General features: G+C 55.6%; 2 protein-coding genes across 9 annotated transcripts in view; one reads left to right on the plus strand and one right to left on the minus strand.

Moving 5' to 3' along the window:
- Positions 1–18,712, plus strand: part of RASGEF1A (RasGEF domain family member 1A) — a 114,358-nt gene extending 95,646 nt beyond the window's left edge. For all 4 annotated transcript variants that reach the window (XM_036828720.1, XM_036828718.1, XM_036828717.1 and 1 more), the window contains exons 2-13: positions 8,362–8,562; positions 10,782–10,904; positions 12,615–12,752; positions 13,610–13,831; positions 14,596–14,670; positions 15,018–15,110; positions 15,572–15,674; positions 15,761–15,840; positions 16,603–16,794; positions 17,420–17,543; positions 17,984–18,056; positions 18,384–18,712. In XM_036828720.1, coding sequence (XP_036684615.1) covers positions 8,368–8,562; positions 10,782–10,904; positions 12,615–12,752; positions 13,610–13,831; positions 14,596–14,670; positions 15,018–15,110; positions 15,572–15,674; positions 15,761–15,840; positions 16,603–16,794; positions 17,420–17,543; positions 17,984–18,056; positions 18,384–18,408 — 1,443 coding nt within the window. In that variant the 5' untranslated portion in view covers positions 8,362–8,367 and the 3' untranslated portion in view covers positions 18,409–18,712. The remainder of the gene's footprint in view (positions 1–8,361; positions 8,563–10,781; positions 10,905–12,614; positions 12,753–13,609; positions 13,832–14,595; positions 14,671–15,017; positions 15,111–15,571; positions 15,675–15,760; positions 15,841–16,602; positions 16,795–17,419; positions 17,544–17,983; positions 18,057–18,383) is intronic.
- A 1,720-nt stretch (positions 18,713–20,432) lies between these two features.
- CSGALNACT2 (chondroitin sulfate N-acetylgalactosaminyltransferase 2) overlaps positions 20,433–25,560 on the minus strand; it is a 57,536-nt gene continuing 52,408 nt past the window's right edge. The window contains exons 9-11 of one of the 5 annotated variants that reach the window (XR_005016821.1): positions 21,550–21,771; positions 21,133–21,342; positions 20,433–20,563 (exon numbers count right to left, since the gene is read on the minus strand). The gene's annotated coding sequence lies outside the window, so the exon portion shown is untranslated. Of the gene's footprint in view, positions 20,564–21,132; positions 21,772–25,560 lie in introns of all 5 variants that reach the window. The other 4 variants (XR_005016823.1, XR_005016824.1, XR_005016822.1 and 1 more) reach the window with 4 other exon arrangements.

Raw genomic sequence — 25,560 nt, forward strand, 5'->3', positions numbered from 1 at the left:
TCTTAGAACTGCTTTTGGCGTGTCCCATAGGTTTTGGATCATTGTGTTTTTGTTGTCATTTGTCTCTAGGTATTATTTGATTTCCTCTTTGATTTCTTCAGTGATCCATTGGTTGTTCAGTAACATATTGTTTAGCCTCCATGTGTTTGTTTATTCCCTGTAATTTATTTCTAATCTCATAGTGTTGTGGTCAGAAAATATACTTGATATGATTTCAGTTTTCTTAGATTTACCAAGGCTTGATTGTGGCCCAAGATGTAATCTATCCTGGAGGATGTTCCATGTGCACTTGAGAAGAAAGTTTATTCTGCTGCTTTTGGATGGAATGCCCTATAAATATCAATTAAATCCGTCTGGTCTCATATGTCATTTAAGGCTTATATTTCCTTATTATTTTCTGTCTGGATAATCTGTCCATTGGTGTAAGTGAGGTGTTAAAGTCCCCCACTATTATTGTGTTACTGTCGATTTCCTCTTTTAGAGCTGTTAGCATTTGCCTTATGTATTGAGGTGCTCCTATGTTGGGTGCATATATATTTACAATTGTTATATCTTCTTGGATTGATCCCTTGATCATTGTGTATTGTCCTTCCTTGTCTCTTGTAACAGTCTTTATTTTAAAGTCTATTTTGTCTGATAATATGTATTTTCACTCCAGCTTTCTTTTGATTTCCAGTTGCACGGAATATCTTTTTTCATCCCCTCACTTTCAGTCTGTATGTGTCCCTAGGTCTGAAGTGGGTCTCTTGTAGACAGCATATATATGGGTCTTGTTTTTGTATCCATTCCTCCAGTGTTTTTAGAATGGAGCATTTAATCCATTTACATTTAAGGTGATTATCGATATGTACCTATTGCCATTTTCTTGTTTTGGATTTGTTTTTGTAGGTCTTTTTTCTTCCCATCCTCTTTTTTTCTCTTCTCTTGTGATTTGATGAATATCTTTAGTGTTGTGTTTGGTTGCTTTTTCTTTTTTGTGTGTGTATCTATTGTAGTTTTTTGGTTTGCATTTCCTGCCTAGAGAACTTCCTTTAGCATTTGTTGTAAAGCTGTTTGGTGGCACCGAATTCTCTTAGATTTTGCTTGTCTGTGAAGCTTTTTATTTCTCTGTTGAATCTGAATGAGAGCCCTCCTGGATAGAGTATTCTTGGTTGTAGGTTTTTCCCCTTTCATCACTTTAAATATATCGTGCCATTCCCTTCTGGCCTGCAGAGTTTCTGCTGAAAAATCAGCTGATAACCTTATGGGGATTCCCTTGTATGTTGTTTGTTGCTTTTCCCTTGTTGCTTTTAATATTTTTTCTTTGTATTTAACTTTTGTCAGTTTGATTAATATGTGTTTCGGCCTCCTCTTTGGTTGTATCCTGGATGGGACTCTCTGCACCTCCTGGTCTTGGGTGACTGTTTCCTTTCCCATGTTAGGGAAGTTTTTGGCTATAATCTCTTCAAATAGAAGAGATTTCTATTTGAAATCTATTTGAAATCTTCGCAGGCCCTTTCTCTTCCTCTTCTTCTTCTGGGATCCATCTAATGCAAATGTTGGTGTGTTTAATGTTGTCCCAGAGGTCTCTGAGACTGTTCTCATTTTTTTTTCTCTTTTTAATATTCATTTATTTATTTGGCTGTACCAGGTCTTAGTTGTGGCATGCAGGATCTTCATTGCTGTGTGTAGGATCTTTAGTTGCGGCATGTGGGATCTTTAGTTGTGGCATGTGGGATTTTTTAGTTGTGTCATGTGGGATCTTTAGTTGTGGCATGTGGGATCTTTTTTTTTAAAATTAATTAATTATTTATTTGGCTGTGTTGGGTCTTCGTTGCTGCACGCGGGCTTTCTCTAGTTCCAGCGAGCAGGGGCTACTCTTCGTTGCAGTACGTGGGCTTCTTATTGTGGTGGCTTCTCTTGTTGCGGAGCACGGGCTCTAGGCATGTGGGCTTCAGTAATTGTGGCACACAGGCTCAGTAGTTGTGGTTCATGGGCTCTAGAGCACAGGCTCAGTAGTTGTGGCACATGGGCTTAGTTGCTCCGCAGCATATGGGATCTTCCCGGACCAGGGCTGGAACCCATGTCCCCTGCATTAGCAGGTGGATTCTTAACCACTGTGCCACCAGGGAAGTCCTTCATGTGGGATCTTTAGTTGCGGCATTCAGGATCTTTAGTTGCAGCATGCGGTATGTTTTTTAGTTGCGGCATGAGATCTTTAGTTGCAGCATGCGGGCTCTTAGTTGCGGCATGCATGCGGGATCTAGTTCCCTGACCAGGGATTGAACCGAGGTCCCTGCATTGGGAGCGTGGAGTCTTAACCACTGGACCATAAGGGAAGTCCCTGACTGTCCTGATTTCTTTTCATTCTTTCTTCTTTTCCATGGCAGTGATTTCCACCACTCTGTCTTCCAACTCACTTATCCGTTCTTCTGCCTCTGTTATTCTGCTGTTGATTCCTTCTTGTGTATTTTTCACTTCAGTTATTGTGGTGTTTATCTCTGTTTTCTTTTTATTGTTGTTGTTCTTTAAATCTTCTCTTTGTTAAACATTTCTTGTATCTTCTCGGTCTGTGCCTCCATTCTTTTTCCAAGGTTTTGGATCACTTTTACTATCGTTATTTTGAATTATTTTTCAGGTAGATTGCCTGTCTCCTCTTCATTTAGTTGTCCTCTTCATTCAGTTGTCCTTGTGGGTTTTCTGTCTTGTTCCTTCATCTGCATCATATTTCTCTGTTGTCTCATTTTGTCTAACTTTCTGTGTTTGTGGTCTCCTTTCCACAGGCTGCAGGATCGCGGTTCCTCTTGCTTCTGGTGTCTGCCCCCTGGTGGGTGAGGTTGGTCCAGAGGCTTATGCAGGCTTCCTGGTGGGAGGGACTGGTGCCTGCCCTCTGGTGGGTGGAGCTGGTTCTTGTCCCTCTGGTGGGCAGGGCTGTGTCAAGGGGTGTGTTTTGAGGTGGCTGTGAGCTCCATAGGACTTTAGGCAGCCTGTCTGCTCATAGGTGGGGCTGTGTTCCTCTGTGCTGGTTGTTTGACCTGAGACATTCCAGCACTGGATCCTGCAGGCTGTTGGGTGGGGCTGGGTCTTGGTGCCAAAATGGGGACCTCCGGGAGAGCTCACGCTGATCAGTATTCCTTGGGGAATATTGATCCTTCCCCCCACAAGTGTCCTTGTCCCCCACAGTGATCTACAGCCAACCCCTGCCTCCCCAGGAGACCCTCCAAGATCCCTAGGTAGGTCTAGCCCAGGTTCCTATGGAGGTACTGCTTTGTGCTGGGTCCCACTGCACTCTTGTATGCGCCCTCCAAGAGTGTTTCCCCCAGCCCTGTGGAGCTCCTGCTCTCAAGCCCCGCTGGCCTTCAGGGCTGAGTGCTCTGGGGGTTCTTCCTCCCAATGCCAGACCCTCAGACTGTCTTGGATGCCTATTTTTATGTACGCTTGTCCCTATATAGCCTGTGTGATTTTAATATTTTTTAGTGCGAGGGCTGTTTTTAGTATGGATGTCTGCCATGTCTTTCCTCAGTGTATGCTGGCCGTTATCCCCTTGATAGGGGGTTTGGCTGGTGCTGTGGTGACCAGATCCTGCACTGGGTATTGAGCGGGGCCTCCCCTTTGGCCTGTGGTTGTCACTGCCCTGTCAGGGGTGGAGTCTGCTCCCTAGTTGTTGTTGAAGAGGCCCCCAGATCTGTTTCTTAGCCGTGTTTCTGATCTGCGGTGCAAGGTGGGCAGGATTGGAGCACTCCCACTGGGAGGGAAGCCACTGAGTATTCCTCCTCTGGAGATGTTCACCTGTGAGCGTGCTCTGTTGTGTCACCTTTCACCTGTTGTGCGGGCTCGCAAATTACACTGTTGTTGGTACTGCTTTCAGCCCCACCTTAACCGTGGATATGCCGGCAGTTGGCCCTGGTGTCTCTCAGGTATTGTTTTCACCAGGCCACCAGCGTAGATCCACTGAAGTCATGTCCCAGGACTGCAGTAATCATGCATCTGGACCCTCTGTGGGTGCTATGGGGGCAGCTCAGACTCTGGCCTGGCCCAACTCCTGTGTGTATGTGCCCACAAAGTCCACAGCTGCTAAAACTAGACCCATCTCAGCGGTGGGAGCGCTCACTGTCTGTTCGGATGTTCTGCAGGCTCTGAGTTTACAAAGCCGGTCACAGGGGTATAAATCTGTGCTTCACACAGCCGCGAGGAGAGATTTCAGCTCTTCTTCCTTAGTTGCATGGCCCCTGGGGCTCAGCTGTGACTTCAGCCCCACCTCGGCATGTGGGTCACCCACCAGTGTCTGCTCCTGAGGCTGCCCCGGAGCACAGGTGCCTGCCCAGGCGGGAGGGGGCAGAGGCTGCGAGTGACCGGGACACACGGGCCTACTGTAGCGGGAGCCCCTCCTAATAGCTACTGTCTGTGTGACTGTGATTGCTCTTGCTCTGTGTTCCCTCCCAAGACAGGAGCCCAGATTTCCTGGGTGCTCTGCTCTGAGTGGCCCTTCCTTGAGAAAGGGTCCAGTTGGGGGTGATGGACACACAGGTGTGTGGCCAGAAGCCTCAGTCCTTGCTCTTGCTGGGACAGGAGAGGAGGACCCCATGTGCAAGAGCAGAAGGGACCACAGAGTGGGGTGGGGTGGCCAGCAGAGATGCCAAGCAGAGGTCTTAACGGGTAGTCCTGCCATCATCCCCATTTGACAGCTGAGGAAATCGAGGTTGGTTAGACTCGTCTAGGAACAAGGAGCTGGCCCGTTGCAGGGCTGGGATTCGAAGAGCCCCAAGGGGGCTCTAAATTACTGTCCAGGAAGACCCACTTGGGGAACCTGTCTCCTCCCACTTGGCACTGAGCCTGGAGACCCTCCTCAAGGTGCTCATGGCCTGGCAGGGGTGGGCTCTGCTAGGGACTGGGTGGGAAAGGAAGGGCCTCTGGGTGGGGGGGGGTCCCCAGGATCCACAGGGCTCAGTGTACAGAGGAGCAGGGAGAGACGTGGTCAGAGAGACCTGGCCCCAGGCAGAGTCCCAGGGTAGGGGAGAGGCTGGGGTGGTCCTGCACAGCCCCTGGGGGCTCTGCCCATGCCCCAAGGGGGTTTTGGGTCTCTGCCTCAAAGCCCACCCTCACATTATGACCCGCTAGGTGGTGGCCATGCTTCTGTCTGCAGACCCAGCCCTGGGGCTGCAGCCTCTTTATTATGCCTTTATAAAAAGAGCTGATTTCAAAACTCAGCTTCTTTGCACTAAAAAACAAAGTTATTTAGAAGATGACAAAATAGATGCGCCATTTAGAAAAGTTACCAAATAGATGACAAATGTGTAGAACGGAAAGCGAAAGTCTCCTCCCTCCCCTGCTCCCTTGCAGTAAAGTCTGTAATGAGTGTGGCCACGGGTGGCCAGATGTTTTCTGTGCCTTTATTTACATGTCATGTACACGTCTGTTTATGTCATTTAAAAGTGACTGGTGCGGGATCTTGTGCAGCTGGGGAGTCCAGGGGCGGGGTCCTTGGCCCAGCTGCTGTTGGAGGGGTCACTGCCCCAAGCTGAAGGGATGGGCGTCACGTGGCTGCCCCTTCCTTCCCGTGGCCTCCTGGGCGGTGCACGGGCACGGTGTAGGCGGGACGCAGTCTCTGGAGGACCGAGCCCCCCCACGGGTGGGGAGCCCTGGGGGAGGAGCAGCGTGATGAGGGACGTGCCGCCCAGTGGCTGTGCAGGACACATGGACTGGGGCCCCACCCCCGGGGTAGGTGACTGCACCCTGAGCGCACGCCCCTTCCCTGTCGAGGGGGACAGTGAGTGCCGTCTGAGGCTCCCTAGGGAGCTGTGGGCCGGAGCCCAGTGTAGAGCTCGGCCCCTTGGCTTCCTGCGAGGCTCACCTGTCCCCCCACGGGCAGCAGAGCTGGGGGGCTGAGTCCCCAGGCTGGCTCCCCACTGGCTAGCCCTGGGGCAGGTGTCCCTGCAGGCGGCCTTGCCCTGTGGAGGGTCTGGTAGGGGCTCTGTGAGTTAGTGGGGTGTCAGTGTGCTCCCCCCGTAGCACCTTCCGACCATAGCAGCCCGCTGTCTCCACGGGGGGAGAGGCCAGAGGCTTCGAAAATGCCGTTTCTGATGACCAAGAAGCTTGGGGTCAGGATGTCCAACTGGCCAAGGTTACCACTCTCGGGTCACCTTTTGAACCCAGAACTGTGTGATCTCAGGAAAGTTGCCCCGCAGCTCATGGCCCTCAGCTGAAGTGCTGGGGGTTGGGTCCCCTCGGGTCCCAGTGACGGCACAGCAGAGCAGCTGCCAGTGCTGAGGCGCCCAGGGAGCCCACCTTCCTTATTTCCTCCCACAAAAGGCTACTGAGCACAGCCATGGGGCGGGTTACAGCCAGACAGGAAGATGTGAAGGCAGGTGATCAGCCACTTCTGGCCTCGTGGGTCAGCAGTCTAGCGATGAACCCAGGGGGGCTTCCTAGGGGTGGTGACACCCGGGCTGGACTTGGAAATCCTAGGATTTCCTCGGTTGAGTTCCTTCTTGCTGAGTCTGTTTCACTATGTGAAAAATGAAGGGTTTGCTCAAGTCAGTGGTTCTTTGACTTAAGCGGCAAAGAGGACCCACCCCAGGGTTCTGACCCAGTGGGGCCTGAGACTGTGCATTCTAACGTGGGTTGAGGGGAGTGTTCTGAGAGTCTGAACCCAACCTGACGCGAGGGCAGCACGGAGCCTGGGGGCCACAGATGTTGCAATCCAGGCCTGTCCCCGGGGACTTCCCTTGAGCGCTTACTCTCCTTGCAAAGGATTTTCTGAGAATCCAAAGGCGACCTCCAGGCATTTGGCAGAGAAGCCAGCCGGGCCCCTTTTGCCCTGGTGTGAGGCTCAGTTGATGTGCTGGGGTGGGAGTTGGCTCTCCTTGTAAAGCCCTTGGAGGGGCCCCTCATGGCAGTAAAATACTCATGGCTGCTGTTTGCTCCGCCCGGTGGGGAGACCGAGGCCAGAAGGGCTCAGAGGCCAACCCTGGTCCAGGCAAGAGAGCAGGCCAGGGCTGGTTGGAGGCGTCATCCCCGGCAAGCTCAGCACTGGGGGCTCTTTCTGCCCCCTGAGGCGTGGGGAGCAGCCCCGGCCCGGAGAGGGAGGCCAGCGCGGCGGCCTGGGGAGCTAGGGGTGGGGCAGCGGCAACTGCCTGCCAGTGACCAGAGAGGGTGACACCTGGCCACAGTCCCCACCAAGGCAGGAAGGGCCAGCTCCTCCCCCCGGACTTCAGCCTCCCTGCTCTCCAGGGGTGGGACTAGCCCAGCAGGCGGGGCAGGCCACCCCTGGCCAGCAGGAGGGGGAGTGTGCCCGCGGCACTAGCTTCCGAGGCCTCGGGCTGGCAGGTGTGCATCACGCTGATGCCACAGAGCCCCCTCCAGACACGGCCAGCTGCCCCGGGCAGTGAGGAAACGGAGGCCCAGAGGGCTGCAGACTCTCCCGGGCCTCGTGAGAGCCTGCAGCAAAGCCCGGCTGCAGTGCGAGGTGGGGACCCTCAGCCCCCATCACACTGAGCCCCCAGACTGCTGCCCAGCATCTGCGTCTAATAGGCATTTCAAATCCACGTGTCCAAAAGCACGTTCCAGGTCTTTCCCCAAACCCCACCCTCAAAGCCTTTCCCCATGCTGGTCAGTCGCTCAGGCGGAAGACCGTTCTCCACAGCGTCCAGAGTTGACCCTGCTCCCCTCCTCCTCTGCCATCACCTGACCTGAGCAGTGTCTCCCAGGGTTTTGTCATGGCAGAAGCCACTGATTGGTTTTCAGATCTCTCCCTTGCTGGGTCTCCACCCGGCGGCCACGGTGACCTTCACCCTGAGTCAGGTCACTCCTTTGTGCGGAGCCCCGACGCCTCCTGTCTCACATGTTGCATCCTGGGCCCCCAGGTGTGTATGGTCTGGCCAGACCACTCCCCTGCTGATCACCTTCCCCTACACTGGCCTCAGGACCTTGGCACCTGCTGTCCTTTTTGCCTAGAACCTCCGTCTTTTATCCCAGGAAGCTGCACAGCTAACACCATCAGTCTGTCTCAGAGCCCCCTCCCCGAGGCCGCCTTGATCACCCCCCGCACACTCAGTGTTCTCCTCCTGGTGCTGTTTTTCTCCATAGTTTCTCTTTTCCCACTGGGATGGAACCCCAGGAGGCAGGGCCTTCTGTGTCCAGATGCCTGGAATGAGGCCTGGTATGCACAGAGCAGGTGGTGAAGAAACATTTATCAGACACATTGATCAGCGGCTTTGGGGCCACTGAGGAGCCTGCCCGCCCGCCTGTGCTGACATCTAATGACCCCCCTCCCGGCCCTGCTGGGGCTCAGGCTCTGCACCTGCACGCAGGCTGCAGGCGGCCTGGGAGGAGGGCCTGGCGGAGGTGCCTTTGATGCCTCACGGCCTCATTCTTTTCTCCCAGGAAACTATGCCCCAGACGTCCGTGGTCTTCTCCAGCATCCTCGGGCCCAGCTGTAGTGGACAGGTGCAGCCCAGCATGGGGGAGCGAGGAGGTGGGGCCGGCAGCTCCGGGGACCTCATCTTCCAAGACGGACGTCTCATCTCCGGGTCCCTGGAGGCCTTGATGGAGCACTTGGTCCCCACAGTGGACTATTACCCCGATGTGAGTGCCTGGTGGCCGGTGGGGTCGACCTGGGCTCGCGGGGAGGCTGCTGCTGGGATGGAGAGGGAGGTCCCCCATCAGTCAGAGCTGGACGGAGCAGCAGGGAGCCCCGGCCCTACCTCCTGTGCTTTCCTGCTCCCTCCCACCCCTGGCCCCCAGCCTAGGAGCGGGGAACCAGCAGCGACTTCCTTGCTGTCCCCAGGCAGGTAGGAGATGGCCCTGGAGGGGCAAGAGGGGTCTAAGGGGCAAGGCCAGTGCTTCAGGGTCCTGGTGAGGGTCCACCCATCAGTGTCCCGTCTCTGAGCTGGGCAGGTTGTTTTGTGTATGAACCGCAGTGGCTCAGAATGAAGAGGGTTGGCCCCTCCTGGGCACATGCGTGTGCGGGCAGGACGGGCCTTTGCCAGCCTGAATCCTCCCTCTTCACCTCAAGGTGACATTGGCGCGTTCTCGGAAGAGCGAGAAAGAGTTCCCTTGTCACGTGTGGCTTCCCTTCCGCCTCCAGTAGATGACGTCTCGTAGTGGCAGTGGGGTTGTTACCTGCTCCCTTTCGAGAGCCAGGCTGCCCCTCTGGGTGGCCCCTCCCTCCTGAGGGCAGGGCCCTGCGCATGGCCTCCGGGCGACGGACGGGGCTGTGAGGGAGGGTGGGGAGGAATTGCCCCCTCTGCCCTCCAGCTGGGTTTCCGGGGCTCCTGGCCGCCCCCCCCCCGACATGTCAGGCCTCCTCCCTCCCTCCTGGGGCTCTGTCCACTCCTCTGTCTGTCCTTCCGTCCACCCCGGAAATCCTCTCAGGGCCTGGCTGGGGCTGGTGGTGCCGATGTGGCAGCTGAGGGCCAGGCGGCAGAGCCGGGGAGAGGGGACCCCGGGCCCTGAAGACGCCCGGAGCAGGGCTGCGGCCCCCCAGGGTCTGGGACCTCCAACCCCAGTGCTGGTCTGTGCGACAGTGGCCTTGCGTGGCGGGGGGAGGAGCCTCCCCTCCTTCAGGCCTGTCCCCGGGGAGCCTCCTCAGCCAGCTCACCCAGTGTTGTCCCCAGAGTACTGTGCCCTGGGGTCCCAGCCTGCTTCCCAGGAGAGAGCCAAGGGGCGGCGGAGGTCGAACGGGGGTCCAGCTAGGCATCAGCCCGGCTGCCGAGCACCCGGGCTCCCCGCCGTTCCCTCGCGGCCCGTGCCCTGCGGACATGGGCGGCTGGGGACACGGCGCTCCGTCTGTCTCCCTGCTCCTCCCCGGAGACGCGCAGCTCCTGCCTCGGGCTCTCCTCTGCCCGGGCTGAGAGCTCCGAGGTGTAACAGCTGCGGCCTTCCTTCACGCTCTGAGCCTTCTCCTCAGGAGGGGCCCCTGAAGGTGCCACCACTGCCGGGCCGGGCCGCTGGAGCACCCGTGCTGCACAGCCCAGGCACACCCTGCTGCTCCCGGGAGAGCCTCCCCAGCGGCCTCTGAGGGCTGCATCGGGGCAGGGAGGGCCTGAGGGCCGAGTCCCGATCCGGGAGGCTGCGTTAGGCTGCAGCACGGAAGACCTGCTCCTTTGGGCCTGGAGTGGAGGCCGAGGGTCCTGGGCCCCCGCCTGCAGCAGCCGTGTGGGAGTAGATCACTGTCTGAGTCGAGTCCCCGGGAGACCCCAAGCAGCCTCCCCACCCCCAAGTCCGCCCTGTCTGCAGGCAGGGGCCTGGCAAATCCCACGTCAGCCAGAAGCTTCCAAGAGCCCTGGGCTCTGCTCCCTGCCGCCTTTCAGCCCGGACCAGGCGCACCCCTCAGCCTGCACCGCGACCCGGTGATGAGGACATGCGGCCTTGGGACTGGGGGGCCCTGGTGTGGCAGGTGGGGACGGGGCCCACAGCTGGCTAGTGACCGCACAGCGGCTTGCAGCAGCTCCCGATGTGGGATCCTGGGGCCAAGGAGGCCCGGAGATGCCGCTGACATCCAGGTCCGCGTTTAGCTCCCGGCGTGGGGTAGGGGAGCATCCCAGCAGAGAAAGACCACTGGAGCGGAGCTTGTCAGGGACGCCTCTGAGAGCTGCTGCGAAGTGGGGTTTGGTCTGTGCCTTGCACGGTGGGCAGGGTTTGGGAGCAGCGAGAGAGGAGGAAGGGCATTCGAGGTGGGGTAAACCACGCAGAAGGTGATGCTGGGCCCGGGAGGCGGGAGCCAGGTGCAGGAGGAGGCCGCGGCTATACCTGGGGGCCATGCCGGGCCGACTCACTCTTCGCCCTCTGTCTCTTTCCTTCAGAGGACGTACATCTTCACGTTTCTCTTGAGCTCCCGGGTCTTCGTCCCCCCTCATGACCTGCTGGCCCGCGTGGGGCAGATCTGCCTGGAGCAGAGGCAGCAGCTGGAGGCCGGATCTGATAAGGTAAAGGCAAGTCCCCCGGGCTGCCGCCGTCTCCGTGCCCCTGGCTTCCCCGCTTGCTCACGCTTGGGAGAGAATCCTGCTCAGGACGGGGCCTGGCTCAGCCCGGCCTGGGCCCCTCACTGCTGGGGGCAGGTCGGCTTGCCCGGCCTCCTGACGTCCCGGGAGCAGGCCTCCCGGGGGTCTGCAGGGGCGCCCACCTCCCAGGGCGCTGGATGGAACTGCCGCTGGCAGGTGCTCACACCCCTTCCCGGGGAAGGGCCACAGCAGACAGCCCTGCCGGCTCTCCTGCTCAGGGCCAGACACCCCGGAAGGGAGGGTCCGGCTCCAGCTGGTGGAGAAGCAGCCTGGGTCGCTGCTCCCTCCAAGGGGGGTGGCGGGCGGCACCCTCAGGCTAGAGTTTTCAGAGACTCAAATAGGGCTGTTTTTCACTGTCATGTCTTCTGATTGAGTCAGGCGTTGGGCAGTCAAGATGGGTAAGAAACCACAGCTCATCCCTGGGGCCCTGGGGCAGGCCCGGGGTCTGGTGCGGAAGCAGGGGTGGTGGGCGTACTGTCAAGGCGCTGGCAGGGCCTGTTCCTGATGACCTTCCCCTCACCAGGCCGGGCCTCCTGCCTCTGGAGGTTTGCAGCAAAGGCCTGTGACATCTGTGCCCTCTTCAGTCTCCTCTCCAGAGGGGCCCGTCCCCGGGTGTGCTGGGCAGGGACAGAGACAGGCACCCATTGCAGCCCGGGGATCAGGAAAGGCTCCTGAAGGCGTGGGTGGGGAAATGCCAGAACAGGGTGAGTGGGAGATGAAATTCTAGGCTGAGGGTCAGCAGGGGGACAGTAGAAGCCTGAGAGGAGCCTGGGGTGAGCCCGCCCGCCTTCGTCTGTGATGACAGGCAGGGCGGGGCCTCTGAGGAGGGAATGCAGGGCTGTAGTTCCTGCTGAGTGCGGGGTGCAGCGGGCACCCGGGGGAGTGTCAGCTGGGTGGAGGCAGCGGAGCAGAGGTGGGTGGAGGGGGGCAGGTAGGTGTAGGTGTGGGGAGTTGGGTCATGAAGGAGCTGGGCCCTGAGGGCAGTCAGGGCCGGAACGGGCGGCCAGGCGGGCACGGGGATCTGGTCAGGGCCAGGCAGGAGCCAAGGCGGGCATAGGAATGGTTTAGCGTACGTGAGCCAGCGCGGGGCTGGGCGTAGAGGACTGGCCGGGAGAGCACGGCCGGGCATCCCACACCCCCTCCTTGGGCTGTGTGTGCGTGTGGACCTGGGCCAGTGGGAACTGGGGAGAGGATCCCTGGTGTGTCTGCGGCCCTTCCCAGCACTGGCCAACCTGCTTTTTACTGAGAGAAGGTGGCTAGGGTCTCTTGCTTAACGTTAATGATTTTGCTTGGTTTTCATCGTGTCCTTTTTTATGGGTAACTTCTAATTCCAGCAAATGAAACTAATTTTCTGTGTCATGGCAGCGATAGGACAGGTTCTTTGAAAATGAATTTAAGTGAAAGAGAGCTGGCTTAAGGGGAATGTGAAGCAAAGCAGGAATGACAAAACCGCAGGTGGACAGGGCAGAGGACGCCCCTACCCAGCAGCCCGCACCCCAGCGTCGGGGCAGAGGACACAGGTCCTGTGCGGGAATGGGTCGGAGGGTGTGGCAGAACTGGGGGTGCTTGTACCGCTTGTCATCTTGTCGCCCACTCTGGAGGGTCAGACCTTGCTTTATCCCCCGCCCCCACCAGGCCAGGCTGAAGTCCTTCTCAGCCAAGATCGTGCAGCTACTGAAGGAGTGGACAGAGGCCTTCCCCTACGACTTCCAGGACGAGAAGGCCATGGCCGAACTGAAAGCCATCACCCACCGGGTCACCCAGTGTGATGAGGTGAGGTCCTCCTCGGACCCTGGCAGAGTTCCTTGTCTGAGGGGGGGTGGGTCTTCAGGGACAGCTCTGTATGTGGTCCCCTTTGCTGTCACTCTCCCAAGAGGACTGCTGGGTGGCTCCATTTGCCCCTCAACCCCGTGAGGGCCGCTCAGCTGGCCAGCAACAGGCCAGACTCGCCCTCGGCATCCTGCGCACGCGGGAGACCCTGTGGCCCGAGCGGGGTGATCCCAGGCCCCACCTGCTCCCGCTCGTTGGGTGGGTGGAGTGGGGGCCTAGCGAGAGGCCTTGTCCGCCTTTCCCGGCTCCCAGCTCCCACTTGGTCTGCAGCATTGAGACGGGCCCTCCAGAGAGGTTGGTCCTGCTGCCAGCCCCCATCGCGGGAGCCTGGGCTCCGTGTGCTCAGCACCTTCCGCCTTCCTGAGGGCTTAAAGCCCAGGGAGAGCGGGGCAGGGCCAGGGCTGCCCCCACCCAGGGAAGGAAGGCTCCTAGTCCTGGAGGAAGCCCTTCCGAGTCCCTTGTCCCTACCGTGGGCCCCTCCTACGGTGGAAAGGCCACGGGAAGTAGCTCAGCCGGCCGTCACCCGGAAAGCCATGCTTTTCAGACCCAGAAGCCTAGCCCTGGCCTTCAGCTCCCTTCTCCTCAGGACGGCTGTGGAGTCACCCTCCCCTGCAGCCCTCGGCAGAGCCCACGCTGTGCCCCACTCTGCTGTCAGAGGCCCAAGTGCTCATGGCAGGTCTGGGTAGGGGACGTGGGCTCAAAGTTAGACACATCCCTGGAGATGAGATGGGTTCCTCCGGCGTGGTGTGGGTCTTGCTGCCAGCCCAGGCCAGCACCTTCTCCGCCCCCGCCCCTCCCAGGAGAATGGCACGGTGAAGAAGGCCATCGCCCAAATGACGCAGAGCCTGCTGCTGTCCCTGGCTGCCCGGAGCCAGCTTCAGGAGCTGCGTGAGAAGCTCCGCTCACCGGCCATGGACAAAGGGCCCATCCTCAAGGCCAAGCCGCCAGCCGCGCAGAAGGACATCCTGGGCGTGTGCTGTGACCCCCTGGTGTTGGCCCAGCAGCTGACTCACATCGAGCTGGTCAGTGCTGCAGTGCACCCTTCCCAGGACGGGGCTGGGGCGTGTTCACTGACGCTCATGCCGGCACCTTCCCAACATGGCACCACAGGGCCTTCCCCTGCCGGCCGGACCGGGCTGTCAGGGGAAGCCCGCTTGGCAGCCCCAAGCACTGCCTCTGGCGGCTGTGTGTCCACCTGAGCAGAGGGTTTCTTGGTACCTGGGTCCCCAGGATCACGGCAGCCCCAAGCACTGCCTCTGGCGGCTGTGTGTCCACCTGAGCAGAGGGTTTCTTGGTACCTGGGTCCCCAGGATCACGGCAGCCCCAAGCACTGCCTCTGGCGGCTGTGTGTCCACCTGAGCAGAGGGTTTCTTGGTACCTGGGTCCCCAGGATCACGGCAGCCCCATGTTAACGGGAGGGGCTGGGGCGATGGGGACTGCAGTGGCCTCAGGATGGAGGAGCGGGAAGAGCTCGGGAAGAGGTGAAGGGTTTCAAGGGGGACAGCTCTCCCCACCCTGTCCCCTCATCCTGCCTGTGCCCGGGCTGGGCACGTGCCCTGCACATAGCAGCCGCTGCTGAGGCTCTCGCCTCCCACACCCTGGGGTACAGCTGGGGGGGCCTGCCCACTGTCTGGGTGCTCTGATCGAGGAGGGGCCGTGGCTGAGGGGCACGCCTGCAGGGAGGTCGTGACTGCTGCTCTCGACACGCCCTCCACGCTGCGTGTGCGGCCTGCCTGAGGTTGGCAGGCTTGTCACTCCTCCTGGGCTGTCTCCCCGTTCCACCCAGGAGAGGGTCAGCAGCATCCACCCTGAGGACCTGATGCAGATCATCAGCCACATGGACTCTCGGGACAAGCACAGGGTGAGGGGCTGCGGCGTGCTCCGGGGTGGCCGGGGAGGGTGCGGGGCCTCGCCCAGACACCTGCGTGCCTCCGAAGTGTCGGGCCTCGCAACCTGATGCACGTGGGTCTGGCCTCCCAGCGCCTGCCCCAGGGCTCGGTGGACGGCCACGCAGGGTGCCGCGTGCTGCCGGGGAGCCCTGGAGGGCCGGGTGGGGGCATCCTGGGAGACCCGGGCGGGCCCGGGGGGCCAGTCCAGCAGCCGCCCCCCTCCTCCTCTGGCCACAGCTCCTTGGTTCTGAGGGTGGGGCTGGGGCGGCAGCCACGGGCAGGGTCCTCGGGCTCCCTGTGACCTGCTGTGTCCCCACAGTGCCGAGGGGACCTGATTAAGACCTACAGCCTGGAGGCCTACGACAACTGGTTCAACTGCCTCAGCATGCTGGTGGCCACTGAGGTGTGCCGGGTAAGTGCCGCGCGGCGCACACAGCAGCAGGGCCGGCCCCGTCTCCTCCTGACCCCACCGTGCCCCCTGGGGCTCTGACCCCTGTACCCCGCAGGGGACGGAACTTTGCAAGTGGAGACAGGAAGCTTTTATTGCCAGGGCCTTGGAAGCGCCAACCCCCAACAGTGATGCCTTAAATTACAACAGAGACCCATCTGGGGAGGCATCCTGTGCCCAGCATGGCCTGCCAGCTCATCTGGGTCTCCCTTGGTCCTCTCAGCCTGCCCTCCCGCCCCTCTGCCCAGCATCGAAAATGCCACGGCTGCATTTCCTGCCTCTGCAGCCTGTGAGAATCCCTCCACCCCAGGCCTGACAGCTCTGAGGGCCCAGGGCAGCTCCCGTCCAGGCCGCCCTTCGGGGGCTGGTGCCGGAGGGGATGACCCCCGGTGGGGCCCGCGCTGAGCAGTCTGGCCGCCCTCCAGGTGGTGAAGAAGAAGCATCGGACTCGCATGCTGGAGTTCTTCATCGACGTGGCCCGAGAGTGCTTCAACATCGGGAACTTCAACTCCATGATGGCCATCATCTGTGAGTGTGCGGGCCCCAGGGGCTCCCCCTCCAGCACGGTGTGGCCCATCTCCCCCCGCCCTGACCCTAGCTGTCGCCCCCTGCAGCTGGCATGAACCTCAGTCCTGTGGCGAGGCTGAAGAAAACCTGGTCCAAAGTCAAGACGGCCAAGTTCGACGTCTTAGAGGTAGGCACCCTGTCTTGTCCCGAGTCGGCCTGAGGAGGGCTGGGCGTCCCATCACGCTCTGGCCCCTTGCTGAGGGCCTGCTGCCCCAAGCGCCGTCTGATGTTGGGTGTGTCCACTGACCTGGCCGCGGCGCCCCCAGAAGGCAGGTAGCCCATGCTCTCCTCGGCCCTTGGGACTTGAGTCAGAACCGGCATTGCCTAAAGCAAAGCTCGGGGGAAAGATCAGCAAGGAGTTTGTCGGCAAAAGCAGGCCGACAGCCCCAGGTTGGGCAATGCCGACCAAGCAGCGACTGGCCTTTTCCTCGTTCGACTTCCATGGTCCCGGACCGTCTGGGGGGCCCAGGGGCTGACCGGCAAGTCTACAGCCTTGAGATGTATTTGATCAGAGAATCCAGTTTTTGCAAGTGTGTGTCTTGTGGAGCTGGTCAGGTTTGGGAGGTGTCCGCGAAAGCACAAGGGCAAAGGAAGGTTTTGAAGGAAGGAGGTGAGACCCAGACTTCGCAGGGCAGGGAGGAGGTGTGTGTGAGCTTCAAGATTTCTCTACAGCTTTCCCTGTGACGCCTGGACCCGAACCCAGAAAGCCCCAGCCCAGTGCTCAGACACGTGCCCCTGGGCTTCCTTCCTGTGCTCACTCCTGGAGAGGAGGCCTCTTCTGGTGACGGTACAGGGCCACCCAGAGCTGTTTCCTGCAAAGGGGCCTCCTGAGCAGCCCTGAGGGGTGCAGGGGGAGCAGTGCCCACCACATCCTCCCGTCTGCCCACAGCACCACATGGACCCATCCAGCAACTTCTGCAACTACCGCACAGCCCTGCAGGGGGCCACACAGAGATCCCAGATGGCCAACAGCAGCCGGGAGAAGATCGTCATCCCTGTGTTCAACCTCTTCGTTAAGGACATCTACTTCCTGCACAAAATCCACACCAACCACCTGCCCAATGGACACATTAACTTCAAGGTCAGCTCAGCCCCCTTGTGGTCTGAGGGGAGGGGGCCAGGCTGTCCCAGCACAGGGTAGGGCAGACTTCCTGGCCTTGCTCTAGGACAGGCAGAATCCGTCTGTGCCATGAGAGCTGCCAGGCTGTGGCCCTGTGGCAGAAGGGCCTTTTAGGACTGAAGGCTCCAGGGTGGGTCATGGGTGCCCGGTGACCTCAAGGTGTGAGGGTGGCCCCAGTTCTGGGTGGATGATCTGGTGACAGGGCTATGAGCCACAGGGCCCCAGAGTGAGATCATGGGGTGTTCTGGTTGGTGGTGCTGTGCTGGGTGTGGCTGGGACGCCTGCCTCAGCCTGGAGTTACAGATGAGGCGCTTCTTGGGGTTCCTGCACAGCGGAAGCACAGACCTGGCTGCAGCCCGATGGCTCAGGCAGAGGGCAGGACTGAATGGCCTTGGAGACACCGGCTGGCTCTGTTGTACAGAGTGCTTCCATGGCTATGAAGTCAGCTTTGTAGGGCTACCGTCCAATCTCTCTGGGACCAGGGAAATATCAGCCGACCGAAGCCAGAGTCTACGTCCCCTGCGCTAACCAGGGTTTTCAAGCTTAAGGTGACAAATGAACATCCAGTTGGTCTCTGCCCCTTCAGAAATTTTGGGACATCTCCAGACAGATCCATGAGTTCATGACATGGACACAGGTAGAGTGTCCCTTCGAGAAGGACAAGAAGATTCAGAGTTACCTGCTGACGGCTCCCATCTACAGCGAGGAAGGTGAGGTCCACCTCTGCACACTGTAGAAGTCACCCTGACTCGTGCAGGGTGCCCTCCCAGGGTTGTTATTCCCCTGCTACGCTGGGGAAGCTCAGCTTGCAGGGGTGGGTGCATGAGGGTGGGCCATGGGCGGATGGCAGGTGAAGGATAAGGACAAGAAGAGATCAGGCTCCCGAGGCCACTTGAGAGAGCCAGTACGTGGTCGGGCCAGCGCTGCAGAACCAGGAAACGTCTCAGAGTCCCCAGGCAGGTTGCCAGGAACCCCACGCAGCAGAGGCCTGTGGACCAGCCCTGGCCCGAAGTCGCTGCCCCCTTGGTTTAGGAGTTCTTGCCCGGGCCTCGCTCTGCCCTGGGAGGGAGAGTTTGAGAAGGGATAACCAGGGTGGGAGGCAGACTGACCGTGTGTGGACATGGCTTCGGCGGGGCTTCTCGTCTCTCAGCTCTCTTCATCGCCTCCTTCGAAAGTGAAGGTCCCGAGAACCACATGGAAAAGGACAGCTGGAAGACCCTCAGGTAGGAGAACTCCAGAAGCAGTCCGGTGAGCCCCCAAGACCAGCCCCACACCAGAGCCTACAAGGAAGGGAAAGGACGGGGTGGGGGGAGGCATGATGGGTCTGCCCTTTGGAAAGGCGGCCGAGGGCGCCTCTCTGCAGACCGGGGAGAGGAAGGCATCCCCGGTGCAGGCTGAGGACTTGGGGTTTGAACGTCCCTGACCCCTCCCTCAATGGGCGGTTCTAGGCAGCCGGGCCTTCCCCTAGTAGCACAAGCCTGCCCTCTGCTTGCTCAGGGGAAGGGCCTGCCGGCCGCCTGACCACTTCCTCGTTCCCTGCTCACCTTTAGGACCACTCTCCTTAACAGAGCCTGAAGGCACGGATGCAGACGCTGGATTAAGCACACCTACGTACTGAGGTTTAATCTTGAGCGATATGGGTTGAGATGAGGCCTCGCTGGTTGGGGTCCATTTTGTACATAACAACTTTTATGAAAAAAAAAAATAATTATTTCATGCATCAACCTTTGGCACTTAAAGCTTTTTGTTTATGACAGGGCAGGGCCCTGCTTTGGGGTGGGGTGGGGAAAGAGTATCATGGGAGATGGCATCCATGATAACATCTTATTCTAATGAAATGTAGATTTTTATTTTCTACTTTTGATTATTAACATCTTACAAAAACATATTTTAAAAAACCCAACCAAAACCAACGTGAGCCCTGCCTCCTTTCCAGCCAGTGTCTCTGATGTCGGGGTGAGTGCCTTAGAGGGTACTGGCGGGCCCGTTCTCGCCTGCAGCCAGTGCCGCTGGAGGCGCCGGGGAAGCTCTGCCCTCAAAGCGCAGGCCCACGAGGTTCTGGCAAGAAGGGCTCGGGTGGCCCGGAGGTCTCATTTGCGTACTTCCAGAAGTGAACCTTGAATATGGGCTTTCCAAAGTTTACATTTTCATTTTCCTTTATCAGGGATTTATGGGGGTTGGGGGGAGGGCAGGGGGACACCTGGCAGCATATTTTCTGTTGGAAGATGTCTGGCAAATTGTTCTTCACCTACATTTTAGGAAAAGAGAAAATCTAAAGTAACGTAAGGAGGGAGTCATGGAATTGTCCGTTTTCCAGGCTGTAACTTTGACACACTTAGCTGTAATGAAGCGAATACAAAGTACAATTAAGGATGGGGACGTATAAAGCCATCTTGAAACGCAAGTACAAAGTCAAAAGAAGCAACTTACAAATCAGTATCCTCCTTCCCTCTGGGTGGGGGAGTGGGCCCCCCTGATGGAATGTGAACCATGGAAGGTTAGCCAGGCCAGTACCTGCTGGAGCCCACTCACATAAAGCTGCCCAACATTTGGAGGTATTTTCCACACCCGAACTCGAGAGGAGTACTCTCCATTTTCTGACTTCCCGGCCATGGGACAGTGACAGCCCTGCTCCCTCCAAGGCCAGAAATGGGCAATCCATGCTGACTCTGTCTCCCGCATGGCGGGGCTGTCATTCCATCCAAGCAGATTTGGAACTACTCACCCTGTTTCTCTCCACATGGCTGGCTTCCACCGGAGCCTCCAGCTGGCAGGCCTGGGTAAGGACAGTTAGTTGCTAATTCCCAAAACTCCTAGGAGAGCCTGGAGATGTGAAGGCGAGGCCTCAGGGGGAGGTGGCTCCACGATCCGCTGCTGTCGTCGCCCTCAGCCCAGGGTGGAGCAAGGATATTTACACTGTATTGTCACAGTGTTTTTGCACTTTTCAGACGTTCTAGATAGTACATATTGTATATTGACAGTACATATTGCTTTGTTTATGTATTTGAGATAAAGAAAGGTTTAAAACTTGAGAATATATATTTGGAATACAATGTTAGAACCTTTTCTGTCCATGTGTTAAGGAGCTTTCACATCAGTGTGCGCTTCACTTGGTCATCAGTTCTAGTACCGACCTGACACAGTGCTACATTTGCTACTTTATTTTCCCAATTTGATACATACCCTATGATGTTTTGGTATTTCGAGATGAACTCTGAGTATAAAGCTGTACTTTATAATAATAAAGGATGTCAGCTGTTGGTGTGACTGGATGTACTTGCATCAATAAAAGAACATGTTGCTCCCCTCGTGTGCCTGTTCTCTGTGCGCGGCTCTGTGTTGGCAGGAGGCATGGGGATGCCCGGGCCAGTGGGGAGGACGAGACTGCCAGGGCCACCACGGGCCTTTCAGAGATGGAGCAAGCAGCTCTCACCTCCACATTCTGACAAAGGGCTTTTCAAATAAACATTGCAAAACAAAACAAAGCTGTACAAGAGGCATGTTCTATGCTGCTTTCCACAAAGAAAGATCCAGAAGGATATCACTAGCAGCTTGAATTACATGGTCATGTCAGTTCAGGAAGCCTACCTTAAACGACTGTCAAGGTTCCTTTACTGCAGGACTAACGAACCTTCAGTGTCCACGGGTGCTGGGGACATTGGGGAGAGGCTGCCGACGTCTTTCTGCTGCGCGGTTCTCCTTCTGTTTCAATGGGTCACACTCAGGAGCACTAAACAAAAGGGATTTGTTGAGGGGCACACAAGAGCTTGTGGCACTGAAGGAAAAGAACTGAGACACTGCTCTTCTCTGGCCTGTCTCCCACTGCCACCCTGTCACCAGTGCCCAGGCTGGATGAGGTCTGCCCGTGACAGCTCGCCAGACCTGACTCTGCTCCTTCAGGCCCAACTCAGCCCGCTCGAGCAGCAGCGCCCAGCAGAACACTCTGCTGGGGGGGTATTCTGTACTGCATCACCCAGTATAGTGCTGTTAGCTACACAGAGGGACTGAGCCCTGAAATGCGGCCAGTGCGACTGAAGAACAGAACTTCTAACCTTACGTATGTTTAAGTCGCTAGTGGACAGAAGGCGAGGCCTGCGGGGCCTCATCACCTGCTGCCCCTCCACGTACCTTGCGGAGTAACAGCACACAGTAGGTGCTCAGGTGTTTGTGGAACAAACGAGGACCCCTGTGAGGATGCCTAAGTGACTTTTGGGTAAGTGACAACACTTTTTAGGTCCTTCCATTTAAGGGCATCCTTACTTTCTTGGGGTGAAGTTATTTTTGGAAGTTTCTACCCACCTCAGCTGAAGAAGGAGCAGCACGTCATTTGGTCTGCATCTTGGATGCGGAACTGGGAGCAGGAGGCGGGCTGGCTTGGCTCGGCACGGCCCTGTCCTTCACCCATGGGTGGTCCCTCCAGGCAGTGCTTCTCAAGGTGTGGGTCCCAGCCTGGCAGCAGCAGCAACACCGGGAACTTGTCTGAGATGTTCTCAGGGCCCCTGTGCAGACCTGCTGAATGGGAAACATGGGAGCGGGGAGCCCAGGCAAGTTGGAGAAGCTCTCCTGGTGGGTAGGGTTCTGCAGGACTCGGCTCCTGCCCACCTCTCCCAGGGGCACGCTGCTGCTCGGGCCCTAGACTCACATGCTGTGCACGTGCACCTTCTCCAGTACACTTGCCACCCCGTTCTCTCACACACGTTCTCTGAGCCTCCTTACATCTTCCTGGTGAGTGGCGCTCGTGCCCCTCTGGCCTTGCCCCACCATCCACATCACACTGTTGGCATCCGTCTCAGGCACTAGAGCCTCAGCTCTTTCTGTGTAGAAGCCTCTTGGTGTGTAGCTGTGTGGCCGGCGACCAGCGCAGTGTGCAGCTCCTAACTCCATGGGATGACCGAGGGTTACCACCTTTCACTTTACACACACGTTCCAGGGACAAGCCTGTTAACAGCATCAGATGTGACAGGAAGATAAGCTAAGATTCTCTACTAAGGCCACAGAGACTTCTGTGACAAAACTAAGATTTTTATACACCTATCACACCTACACATTTGTAAAATGTGTGCCATGTTCCTCAGGGAGGCAAGACAGGGTAAGTGGAAGAGCAAGGAATCAAGAGCTAAACTCTTTGGATTTGAGTCCTAGTTTCCAGTTCCCAGCTGGGTACCCTTGGACAAGTTGTCTGCCTTTTTAAGCCTCCATTTTCCCATGATTAAAATGGAATTACAATACTCTTGATCTCATGGGTTGCTGTAATGTTATATGGCAGAAAGTGCAATGCCTGCTGCATTAGAAGCGGTCAGTGTTAGCTGTGTACCAGCAGTGGCACCCCTGATGAAACTGAATGCCACTTCTCCCACAGAGAGAGGAATCTTCTGGGAAAAGTGAAGCAAAGGATTATTAAGTGCCCTTCTCAAAGGAACAACTCAAGTCCTGGTCAATACAAATATATTCTAACATTATCAAAGAATCACTTAAGTGTCAAATATAACCAACATATAAACATATAAACCCTGGTGGCGCAGTGGTTAAGAATCCGCCTGCCAATGCAGGGGACACGGGTCCGAGCCCTGGTCCGGGAAGATCCCATATGCCGCAGAGCAACTAAGCCCGTGTGCCACAACTATTGAGCCTGCGCTCTAGAGCCCGCGAGCCACAACTACTGAGCCTCCGTGCCACAGCTACTGAAGCCCGCGTGCCTAGAGCCCATGCGCCACAACAAGAGAAGCCACCGCAATGAGAAGCCCACACACCGCAACGAAGAGTAGCCCCCGCTTGCCGCAACTAGAGAGAAAGCCCGTGCACAGCAACGAAGACCCAACGCAGTCAAAAATAAAAATAAATTAAAAAAAAAAACCTAAAAATCTTAAAAAAAAAGAAACAGGAGAAGAAATTCACACGAAGTTGGGATTCATAACTACTTTCTAAATGAAAAACTTACTATCCACCTATAGGCTGGTAACCTTAGATCATGCCAACGTAATTTCTATCTTTATTCTCAAAAAGGCATTCATGACACTGGGAGGAAGGTGAAGGGCTGCTGCCCAAAGCCCACATGCTCCCATCTCAGCACACCCAGGGCTCTCAGGTATGGGTCTTCAGCAACAACGTTAAGGGCACAATGCTGTCAAGAATATAAGAAAGTCTGAGTTAAGCACCTGTTCGTTTCTGGCAGCATGAAAGACTAAGTGCTTGCCTACTGAAATTGACTAATAAACTTACGCAAAACTTTTAACATCCAAGTGAAGGCAGAAACCCAGAGCTTCACTTTTCAATCCACAAGGGGGACAGAGAAGGAAGTCCAGAGCTTGCTCAAGAAGAAGGGTCAAATAGGAGACCCTAGCCCATAAAGCTGACATCCCCAAAAGCCACCCCTCAGTGTAACAGTTAACTTGAAATAAAGCACTCCTACTCCAACCCCACCAAGGGGGTTAAGGAAGATTGCCTGTTTTGAACCTCGGCACTGAATGGAGATGGGGAAAATTTGCCCCTGATAATTTATAACCACAAGTCAGTGAGTTTTACAAAGTTTTGCCGCACAAATCACACTGGTCAAAAATATTTTAAGCTGAGAATTTAGTTTAACATGGCCCTGAACTGATACTGTCCCTAAGTTACTCAGCAGAAGCAAACATTCTAACCTATATTCTAGTTTTAAAAGTCTCTCCTTAGCTGTGTCTAATATTCTGTTAAACCCACCTATTGGATTTTAAAAATTCATTTTCATTTCTAGATGCTCTATTTGGTTCTTTTCCAAATCCATTTGGACAAAATTCTGTATAAATTACCAGAATGTAAAACAGAGAGACAAAGATTGGAAAATATGAAACAGGTTTAACGTATGTTATCAGAGTTACAGAAGAGAGAGAGAAGAAGGCAGAGACAATGAAAATGTAATAGCTGAGAATCTTCCAGAATTGACAAAAGACAATCCAAGAAGCCCAAAGATTCTCAAGCAGGATAAAAAACAAAAAACAAAAACAAAATCTGCACACAGACATATCATGGTGATACAGAACAGAGATAAAGAAGAGATTTTAAAGACAGGTGGAGAAAAAGAAGGTTGATTACCTTCAAAGACATATGAACTGTTAAGCTGATAGCTTACTTCACAACAGAAATAACTGAAGGCAGAAGACAGTGGAATAATAACATCAATGTGCTGTGGAATTAAAGAAACCTCAGCTAGAGTTAGAGTTGGGACAGGCCTGGACGGGGGGTTCTCATACCTAGCTACACATCACCAATTACTCCAAACAGGAAGAGAGAGAGCAAACATCTCCATCACAGAAAGGTGTTGCCCGCTTTACCACCAACCAGGAAGAAGAAAACTTCTCTCCCCTGAGCACAGGCCAGCCAGTCAGAGACTACAGAAGCCCACCAATGAGAAGCCTCCATACTTTGAACTCCCAACTTCCTCCAATGGACCCTTGGGTTAATACAGTCCCTCCCAATTCCCCCTTTTACCTTAGAGAAGCAAGTTTCCTTTCCTTGCTCTCTGATTTGCCTATGGTCCACCGTCCACCTTAGTTCACACACCCAGAATTGCAATTCCTCTGGCTATTCCCGAATAAACTCGCTTTTCCTGGTAAAATAACTGACTGTATTATTAAAGTTGACAGTGCTAAAAGATTTCTCAACCTAGAATTCTCAACACTTCAAAAAATATTTCTGGGGCTTCCCTGGTGGCGCAGTGGTTGAGAATCTGCCTGCTAATGCAGGGGACACGGGTTCGAACCCTGGTCTGGGAAGATCCCACATGCCGCGGAGCTACTAGGCCCGTGAGCCACAACTACTGAGCCTGCGCGTCTGGAGCCTGTGCTCCGCAACAACAGAGGCCACGATAGTGAGAGGCCCACGCACCGCGATGAAGAGTGGCCCCCGCTTGCCGCAACTAGAGAAAGCCCTCGCACAGAAACGAAGACCCAACACAGCCAAAAATAAATAAATAAATTAATTAAAAAAAAATTTCTTAAATGAGATAAAGATATTTACACACGAAAATGGAGTTTGCTATCAGACCTTCACTAAAAGAAATGCTACAGGATGAATCTTGACTCCTACTGCATACTATATAAAAATTATTTCCATATGAATCATAGATCTAAATATGAAAGGCAATACGATAAAGCATTTAAAAGAAAACATGAATGTTTCTTCTTTACTTTGGAGTAGGCAAAGGTTTTAAAAACTGGACACCAAAACCACTAGCCATAAAAGAAAGAAAACCAATCAACTGGACTTTATTAAAACTAAGAACTTTTGCTTATTAACAGATAACATTAAGAGAATGAAGAACACTCCCCTGCCTGGGAGAAGACATTTGCAATATATAAATCTGACAAAAGACTCATATCCAGAATATATAAGTAACTCCTACACATCAATTAAAAAAAAAAGCCAATTAAAGAAAAAGGGCAAAAAACTGGAATAGGCATTTCACAAACAAGATATCCAAATGGCCAATAAGCATATGAAAAGATACTCAACATCATTTTCCTGATGATAAACTAAACTAAACCCAAAAGGAGATAACTGTACACACCCAACAGAAATTAAAGAGTCTGAATTACAAACACTGAAAATACTGTGCTGGGGAGGATGTGAAGCAACTGGGTCTCTCATATGTGGCTGGCAGGGGGTCAGTTATTTGGAAGGACTGAGAAAAATTTGCCAACACCTGGCAAGACTATTCAAGAAAAAAGAAAAGCACAAATAAACAGTGTCAGG

The sequence above is a fragment of the Balaenoptera musculus genome, chromosome 16 (genome assembly GCF_009873245.2).
Source record: "Balaenoptera musculus isolate JJ_BM4_2016_0621 chromosome 16, mBalMus1.pri.v3, whole genome shotgun sequence".
NCBI lineage: Eukaryota > Metazoa > Chordata > Mammalia > Artiodactyla > Balaenopteridae > Balaenoptera > Balaenoptera musculus.